The sequence below is a fragment of the Oncorhynchus mykiss genome, chromosome 26 (assembly GCF_057628025.1).
Source record: "Oncorhynchus mykiss isolate SJ-2025 chromosome 26, ASM5762802v1, whole genome shotgun sequence".
NCBI lineage: Eukaryota > Metazoa > Chordata > Actinopteri > Salmoniformes > Salmonidae > Oncorhynchus > Oncorhynchus mykiss.
The window spans coordinates 22,507,885-22,517,906 of record NC_143047.1 but is presented as its reverse complement, the minus strand read 5'-3'; the positions used below and the strand labels follow the sequence as shown (position 1 = coordinate 22,517,906).

The following is a 10,022-nucleotide window of genomic DNA, read 5'->3' as shown; positions in this document are numbered from 1 at the left end:
CCCAATGGCCTGAGCCTGATCTAATAGCCCAACCTTCTGCATTTCTCACATGCCCCTGATTGATGAATGGTTCAAGATGTGGCTCGTAACCCCACCCCCATCCTTTCAGTCAAAACCTCTCTTCACTCTCCCATCTCCTTGCTCCCCTCTCCCTTCTACTCTACCCTCTTCTCTCCCCTCCATGGTGTGGTGGGAGACTGATCAACAACCACAGGAAGCATTTGGTTGCAGTCATTGCAGCTATAAGTGGCACACACTGTTTTTTTCCCTATGTTTTTTATTTCACCTTTATTTAACCAGGTCGGCCAGTTGAGAACAAGTTCTCATTTGCAACTGCGACCTGGCCAAGATAAAGCAAAGCAGTGCGACACATACAACAACACAGAGTTACACATGGAATAAACAAACGTACAGTCAATAACACAATATGAAAAAAACAAACAGATATTGAGTGTAAGGGGGCAATTACTTTTTCACACAGGGGAATTAGATGTTGCATAACTTTGTTAATTAAATAAGTAAAATATGTATCCATTTTTTGTTGTTATTTGTAAACTCAGGTTCCCTTTATTTATTATTAGGTTTTGGTTGAAGCTCTGATAACATTCAGTATAAACAAATATGCAAAAATAGAGAAAAATAGAATGATGGAAAATACTTTTTCACAGCAATCTATGCCATTTACGAAGCAGATATTTTTTACCTTTTGGTATGTGTCCCCAGTGGGAATCTAACCCACAACTCTGGTGGTGCTAATGCCATGCTCTCGTCAACTGAGCCACGCACAAGACCACTACAATACATGTTTACAATGGAAAATGTATGATTGCCATCCCCATGAGAGCAACAGCCTCATTCAGGCCATGGATGAGATATGCAATGACTTAAATCCAGACCTACAGTATTTAGGCTTGGATTCACCATGCCAAAAGGTTTTTCCCCAGCTGCATGAACAATGAGGATATTTACTGTGATTTCAATGACAACCTATGTCCAAATGCTCAATACAGGCTTGATACAAACTAATGCCTTAAAACACTAGGTTTCTTTAATTTGTTTCATTTGATTACATTGTAAAGAGGTCTTCAATGGTCACACCATTGACACACATGGGATAGAAATGTACATTTTATGTTTAGTCAGTTTGAATGAGTAGTGGAAGAATTTGTACTAGCATATAACATCCAAAGAGCAATTTATCTTAAAAGTTTTGCTTTTGATGAACTGGTTGTTAAAATAATGACATTGAGAAGATATCATTATGTTGTGTTTTGGTGATTAAACCAATGTACTCATTATATTTCACATTAAACATATATTTTGGATCAATGGTTGTTAAGTGAATATAGTACCGAAGCGACAAACATAATGTTAAAGTGTCCAATGGTGATAAGCTTTATTTAATGTGTTGCTCTTTATGAGGTAACCATGCCCTCCGGGATGGAAAGGGTTTGCTCTCATTCATTATGGAGTCTGATTCGACTCCTGTATAAGGCTCTATTGGGCTGGTAGCTTTAGCTCCTTTGTGCTGCTTAAATAACTATTTGGTGCACAGGGTGTTTTCATTCCTCTTTACAAAACAGTCTGGACAGGAATGTATTACATACACCTCAATTGCCCTATAGTTCCATCTTTAGATCTATAGATCCAATACATATTCTGTACATGCATGCACACACACACACACACACACACACACACACACACACACACACGGTTAATACATTGCCTGTCAATCACTGAACTAGACTGAGAAATTATTAAATTGACTGCACAATAAAAGAGGTGCTTACTGATCAATTGTGCAAATCTACAATATAATGAGTTATCAACCACCCTTAATGGCATTGACATACTGTATATCCCAAGATAAATATGTAGAACAACAGTCCTACCTGGCCACTATTATGTTGCACTCTCTCTAACATATCCAAAGCGATAAACAGAACAGCATAGAATATAACTGAGAAAAACAATAAAAAATAAATGCAGTAGCAGAAAACATGCACAGTCAACACCCCTAATTAGTTCGTTCTCAGGGCCAGTTCTATGGAAAGCCAGTTGAGCGTCAGTGTTGACGTGCATTTGGATGCCAGCCCAGGGGTCTCGGCGCAAAGAGAGCATTGGAGGTGCCGTTACTAAGCGGAGCGATTTGAACGGTGGAGAGTCGGGATCGCGCTCGCTCATTGCGTTGATGGTGAGTTGAGAGACCGGCTGCGCGGCGCCGGTCATTCACGCATCGAGAGAGCGCATATGCACTTTTTCAGCACCAATTGAGTGTGGACAGCGCACGGCGCCTCAAGCCTGTGAGTGGTCGGACATTCAACCTGTGGCTAAATTGTACGATAGGCAACTTTTGATTTGGGAAAAACCCACAATTGAATACTACACACTCGAAAAGGGATGCCCGACATTTGGAAATAAATAAAGGAATATTATGTTTTTTTTGACCTAGTATACTTACCTGTTCCTCCTCCGCTACCCTGGTTGGTTTTTCAGACAGCCAGAGTGGTGCTGAGCTGCTGGGTGTTGGTGACTCCGCTTCGGGTGGAGTGGTGCGCTGCTACTGGGGCTTCAGTTGACTCTCTGCCGGGAGGATTAGTGTGATTCTGCGGGGGCAGTCGACTCTCTGGTGGGCGGGGTGGTGCCATAGGAGCCCCTCCATTCAGAAGGATGCTGGTGGGAAATGCCTGGCGACAGAGAGGACGAGATTTGTCAAAAAGCACTAGAACTACTGTCTGATCTGTGCTCTAAAGGGGAAGTACAGAATGAGAACTGTCTGGATTTCATTTACCATTTCCGGGACCTCGCCAGACCACGCTACACGGACTCAGGTATTAATGCACCGGTCAATCGTATCCAATTAATCGGCCCTGAAAGCAGTGTGTGTATGCAATGCGTGTGCGCATTTCAGTTTGAATTATACAAAGATGTAACTTTTTTTTTCATGTGCTCTGAAATCTACATAACACTTTGATCTGAATATATGTTTTCACACATTACGCTTGGAGAGATAGGGTTCCATTTCTGCACAGAACTTGTTGCATGGAGATTAGGAGTGGGGGAATTATTTTATGCAGGATTTTGCAGGAACACTTGTTTGATAAAAAACAAAAGTCAGTTGGCTATTTTCAACCTGGCCAATAAATGTAGTGTGGGATATGTGCGCGCCATGGATCTTGTTATATGTGCCTGTATTTCTGGTGCACCTGAGGTGGATGGGGGGTTGGGAGTGGAGGGTAGTGACTGGCGCGAGTTTGCGTAGTCCTTGGTCGCATTCATTGAAGCTTGAGCTCGCGTGATTCCCAATGCTATCTCATTTTTTGCATTGGCACATGCGATACAATACTCGGCCACACTAAAGATCTCAGCGGATTCGTTTTGTGATCCCAGACACATTCATCAAGGGTGAGCGGTGAGTGCATGCGTATGTGTGCTAGCCTCAGCAAGAGAGGGAGGCAGTGCTTATAGTGGAGCGAGCATTTTGGGGAACCTAGCACGCCGAGCAAGCGCGTCTGGAGACGAGGAAGGAGTACATTCTTAGTAATACAGTATCACACGAACCCACGCGAACTGTTTGTGTGTGTGTGTGTGTGTGTGTGTTCCACTCTACCCACTGATCCATGACTGCCTGTTGCAGACCCTGGTGATTACTAGAAGGTTCTCTGGAGGTTTCTGGAAGGCATAACATGTGACATTGTGACCCCAATGGCCTCAGCTTGATTTAATAACCCAACCTTCTGTATTTCTCACATGCCCCTGATTGATGAATGGTTCAAGATGTGGTCCATAACCCCACCCCCATCCTTTCAGTCAACACATCTTGTCACTATCCCATCTCCTTGCTCCCCTCTCTCCTCCCCTTCCCCCTATACCCCCTCTACCTTCTACTCTCTGTGCACTATCAGTCCCTGCTCCTCTCCCCTATGCACCATTTTTTCTCCCTTCAACACTATTCTCTGTGCACTCTCTTCTCTCTCCATTCTCCCCTCTCCCCTCTGTATTGACAGCCAGGTGGAGTGTATGGTGGGGTTATTGAACTGCGATCAGAGGCAGGTTCCCATGAGTCCACAGTCCCTGGTTTTATTTACATATCCAGCTGAGCCATGTCATCCGGTCCTGGATGACTGGCACCTCAATAAAACCAGAGAGAAATAAGGATGAAAGCGAGAGGAGAAAAAGATATAGGAAGATTGACAAGTCTTTTTGCATTTGTCTCTGGCATTCAAAGATAATATGTGACCCAAATGGAGAGGAGTGTGTGTGTGTGTGTGTGTGTGTGTGTGTGTGTGTGTGTGTGTGTGTGTGTGTGTGTGTGTGTGTGTGTGTGTATTGTGTGTGTGTGTGTGTGTGTATTGTGTGTGTGTGTGTGTGTGTGTGTGTGTGTGTGTGTGTGTGTGTGTGTGTGTGTGTGTGTGTGTGTGTGTGTGTGTGTGTGGAGGGTTAAAAACCAACCATGGCTAACACATTTGCAGTGTTTGTACAGGCCAAGCGACTCCTTCACACCAGATCAGGTCAAAATGAATGTCTGCACCTTACTCAATGTTAATGCCACTGTTGAAGCTTACTATTTTAAATCATCTGGAGAATAAAAATAAAAAATAACTTACATTAGATCTCTCACCTTTACCAAAATAACTTCACAGACATCTGCCAGCTGTCTATACATTAATGTAGTGCTGAGCATGTTGCTAAGCACTCAGACCCAGTATGCACAATGGTGTGATTCTGGGCTATATGTATAACATATGCCATGTTGAGTCTTCAGTAATAGCAACGCCGGGGGAAATTAAGCTACTCTATCTTAAGCCAGATCATGGCCATACAGAGAGTGGCTGGGGAAAGAGAGTTCCCCTGCTGTGCTCACCTTGTAGACTTGATAGACTGAGAGCCGGACTTCCAGCTACTCAACACTGTTTAAGTGTCGTTGCCACAGTATTATCAAACTCTACTTATAGATAATGTCTGTGATATATGCCTGTGAGGTTTTTGGCTGGTAGCAGCTCACTCACATTCACATACAGTAGCTAATCTACACTGAGTGTACAAAACGTTAAGAATACCTTCCTAATATTGAGTTACAAAAATATGTTGTCTTGCCCATTCACTCTCTGAATGGCACACATACACAATCCCTGTCTCAATTGTCTCAAGGCTTAAAAATATTCCCCTTCAGCTATACTGATTGAAGTGGATTTAACAAGTGACATCAATAAGGATCATAGTTTTCACCTGGTGTGTGTGTGTGTGTCTTGGAAAGAGCAGGTACAGTGGGGCAAAAAAGTATTTAGTCAGCCACCAATTGTGCAAGTTCTCCCACTTGAAAAGATGAGAGGGGCCTGTAATTTTCATATCATAGGTACACTTCAACTATGACAGACAAAATGAGAAAAAAAAATCCAGAAAATCACATTGTAGGATTTTTAATGCATTTTTTTGCAAATTATGGTGGATAATAAGTATTTGGTCAATAACAAATGTTTATCTCAATACTTTGTTATATACCCTTTGTTGGCAATGACAGAGGTCAAACGTTTTCTGTAAGTCTTCACAAGGTTTTCACACACTGTTTGGCCCATTCCTCCATGCAGATCTCCTCTAGAGCAGTGATGTTTTGGGGCTGTTGCTGGGCAACACGGACTTTCAACTCCCTCCAAAGATTTTCTTATCAGGTTGAGATCTGGAGACTGGCTAGGCCACTCCAGGACCTTGAAATGCTTCTTACGAGCCACTCCTTCATTGCCCGGGCGGTGTGTTTGGGATCATTGTCATGCTGAAAGACCCAGCCACGTTTCATCTTCAATGCCCTTGCTGATGGAAGGAGGTTTTCACTCAAAATCTCACGATACATGGCCCCATTCATTCTTTCCTTTACACGGATCAGTCGTCCTGGTGCCTTTGCAGAAAAACAGCCCCAAAGCATGATGTTTCCACCCCCATGCTTCACAGTAGGTATGGTGTTCTTTGGATGCAACTCAGCATTCTTTGTCCTCCAAACACAACGAGTTTTGTTTTTACCAAAAAGTAATATTTTGGTTTCATCTGACCATATGACATTCTCCCAATCTTCTTCTGGATCATTCAAATGCTCTCTAGCAAACTTCAGATGGGCCTGGACATGTACTGGCTTAAGCAGGGCGACACGTCTGGCACTGCAGGATTTGAGTCCCTGGCGGCGTAGTGTGTTACTGATGGTAGGCTTTGTTACTTTGGTCCCAGCTCTCTGCAGGTCATTCACTAAGCCCCCCCGTGTGGTTCTGGGATTTTTGCTCACCGTTCTTGTGATCATTTTGACCCTACGGGGTGAGATCTTGTGTGGAGCCCCAGATCGAGGGAGATTATCAGTGATCTTGTATGTCTTCCATTTCGTAATAATTGCTCCCACAGTTGATTTCTTCAAACCAAGCTGCTTACCTATTGCAGATTCAGTCTTCCCAGCCTGGTGCAGGTCTACAATTTTGTTTCTGGTGTCCATAGACAGCTCTTTGGTCTTGGCCATAGTGGAGTTTGGAGTGTGACTGTTTGAGAGTGTGGACAGGTGTATTTTATACTGATAACAAGTTCAAACAGGTGCCATTAATACAGGTAAAGAGTGCAGGACAGAGGAGCCTCTTAAAGAAGACGTTGCAGGTCTGTGAGAGCCAGAAATCTTGCTTGTTTGTAGGTGACCAAATACTTATTTTCCACCATCATTTGCAAATAAATTCATAAAAAATCCTACAATGTGATTTTCTGGAATTTTTTTTCTCATTTTGTCTGTCATAGTTGAAGTGTACCTTAGAACTTGCACAATTGGTGGCTGACTAAATACTTTTTTGCCCCACTGTATTCCTAATGTTTTGTAAACTCAGTGTATATTGACTGCTATTGCTGCTTATGACTTATTGAGGAGAGGTGTAGGTAATGTAAATGATTACGTATCAGTTTGTTATAGGGGCACACTAATTAGTGCTTCCTAACTAATCTCTCACTAATTCAACATCAAACAATTTGTAAGGAACATTAGAGCATCACAAAGGAATACTACTGTAGGTCCAAGGTAATGCTTAAAAATTGGCAGTACCCCCCCCCTCTCTTTCTGTTGAATGTTTTTGTTAGCTATTGGGGTCATTTGAGTCTTTTCAGATATACTATGAATCTCTACCTCAGGCATCCTGCCAAGTAAACCACCACTAGGCCTCTGGATCAATGTGCTCTCAGGCTACAGGGCTGCCCATGTCAGTCTATCACACTCATCTCTGCGCTCAACAGCCACTGTCCAATCAGATGCCACAGTGTGATCTAAACACAACTCACCCCTGGTGTACCATGTCTTTGGTTGGTTATGCCACACAGGTAACAGGAGTGTCTTTCCACATTTTGTCTTTAGACAGTTGTGCATCATTTTTTACTGTTACTGATGATTGCCAAACAGCTGTCTTCACTATCTTCACCCCTGTGGAGGTACAGTATGTAAAAGGCTATGATCAGATTTCATTAAGATCTGGTCACTGAGATCCAGAGAAACATGGTATCTCACAAACCCAAACCTTGTTTAAGACAAGATAACATCCCGAGTGTTCTCTTGCATAGCCCTGTCTGTCTGTCTTAGTCATTTAGCATATATAAAAAATGTTATAACTCCCCCAGTGGATTAATTAGACAAATCAGAATTTAATATGCCACAATTGATGTAAACCCACAGGGTTTCATAAACAAACGGACAAACAGGGCTGGAGAATGGGACAGCATATGGAAAAATATGGTGAACTACATGGTACAACACTGTATGATGCACAACAAAACAATGGGTCTGTTTTGTGAATGCCTCTAGAAAATCTGACCATTTTACTCCCATAAAGAAAGCTAGGCAAAATGCCTTTGCAGGTGTGTCCTTATGTGTAATAGTGATAAGTGCTGATTTACTCTGCAGTTCGGAAGGTGTACGTTAGTTAGCTGTCATGCATTGTGTTACATTGACCCTCCAAGTTCAAGGGGTGACAGCTGTACCCAAATTATGAATTCCCAATGACACTGATTAATCTCTTTGAAGATCTTTGGCGGCCCTTCCCCCTCTTCAGAAGAATTCCCAGAGAGTGATCTCATCATCACTTCACTTCCTGTAATTTCTTTGGAGGCGAACTGCAAGATGAATCAGAGGGCACTTTGTGACTGTCGTCTTTGTGCCTTCCCCCCCCCAGTGACTGGGGACCCTGTGCCAGTGTGAATGAGCACACTATTATTCATCACAACACCTTGAAATCTTAATCTTTTATTTGTGATATTTCAGGCTGCAGTGATATGGCCAAAACGTGCCTGCGATGTTGCATGGAAACACAGTAAACCCTAAAACAGCCTCTCTAGCTCATTCTGAATGTGAGCAGTACTGCGGTGCTCTGTAATTATAATGAAGCTGACACAAATTTCACATTCATAGGACTGACACTGCTTCCTACAAGACCGTTATGGGGACAACAAAGTGCAACACATCAATCGCATCATCAACATACAACTACACAACATATTTGCAAGTCATGCTCTAAAAGCTGTCACATTAAAATATATTTACAGGATTACTTGCAGGATTTTCACAAGGCTTCTCACACATACATGTAGTATCTTAGTTTAAACCGTGTAGAGGATGAGGACCAACCTAGATATAGTTAGATTCTCCATTGGGCATAAGTCCATTCTCTCCTCAACTCCTCCTGACCTGGAAACCGATAAGTCATTGCCATATGTAGGAGAATATAAGGACACAAGGCGAGACACAAATGCAGACACAGGAAGCAGATGGATTACTAAATAGGAGCTCAACCATGGGGTAGGCAAAAGGTAGGTCGGGGACAGGCGAGAGTTCATAAACCAGGACAGAGTCCAAAACAGTACCAGACGAAGGGCAGTCTCGAGGTCAGGCCAGGCAGGGGTTTAGTAACCAGATCCGAGTTCAAACAGTGCAAGGGGATGGGCAGGCTTGAAGACAGAACAGGTAGAGTGGTCAGGCAGGCAGGGTCGGAGTCAGAACAGGCAAGTGTTAAAACCAGGAGAACTACACACAAAAGAGACTGGGGAAAAAATAGGAGCAAGGAAAACTGCTGGTTGACTTAGCAAACAAGACAAACTGACACAGAGAGACAGGAAACACAGGGACATATACATCGGAGATAATACGCGACACACGGAGAGGGTGGAGACAATCACAAGGACAGGTGAAACAGATCAGGGTGTGACAGGAGAATGTCAATTTGTTAATAGGTGAACAAAGGAGTTTGCTCCTCTCCTCGATAGCCTCTTCCGGCCGAGAATTCTTACCCGGATTCCTACCAGGAAGAGTTTTGTAATCTGCCACATCCCCTTTGAATCAACAGTTTTTTTCTCAGAGAAGAAATGCATGCACACATTTTAAAACCCCCAATTTTAATCTATAAAATGTCTGGTACAGCTAGCAAAATGTGTTTGTACCACGTTATACATAGTTTACCTAATGAGACACTTTTGGAGGAGAATCTCATTTCATTCAAGCGCATTTGTTTCCACTCCTCAGTTACATTGACATTTTTCAAAAGGAGGCAGAAGAGAATGGAGGAGGATGCATCCTTGAACTATTCACAATTTCTTCAAAAATAAGTTGAAATTGAAAACATTGGTGTTCACATGTGTATTTGATTGATTTACAACTGCACAGGACCACTTCAAAGTCCAAAAATGGCATGGACAAATTATAAAAAATTCAAACTAATTTGGTTGGAGGTAAGTGATTCTCAGCAAGTGTAAATTACCTCACCTGTGCCAACGGGGCAAAAATAGCCATTAAACCAGCCATTCAACCAGTTGAGTTGAGATCTGGTGACTGAGACAACCATGGCATATGGTTTACATCATTTTTATGCTCATCAAACCAAATTAACTCAGGATCTCCACTCGTGTGGAAGCTCATGCTTTCAATATAATTTGTATCCCCCATTTACTCAAGTGTTTCCATTATTTTGGCAGTTACCTGTATGATGTGGTTAGTTGGTACGTAAAATACCTATCCAGGCATA

The 10,022-nt window shown here is 42.6% G+C and overlaps 1 protein-coding gene across 1 annotated transcript in view; it reads left to right on the top strand.

The window, feature by feature from the left end:
* Nucleotides 1-2,031: 2,031 nt before the first annotated feature.
* LOC110506630 (synaptotagmin-9) overlaps nucleotides 2,032-10,022 on the top strand; it is a 42,957-nt gene continuing 34,966 nt past the window's right edge. The window contains exon 1 of the mRNA XM_021586387.3: nucleotides 2,032-2,834. Coding sequence (XP_021442062.2) covers nucleotides 2,687-2,834 — 148 coding nt within the window. The 5' untranslated portion in view covers nucleotides 2,032-2,686. The remainder of the gene's footprint in view (nucleotides 2,835-10,022) is intronic.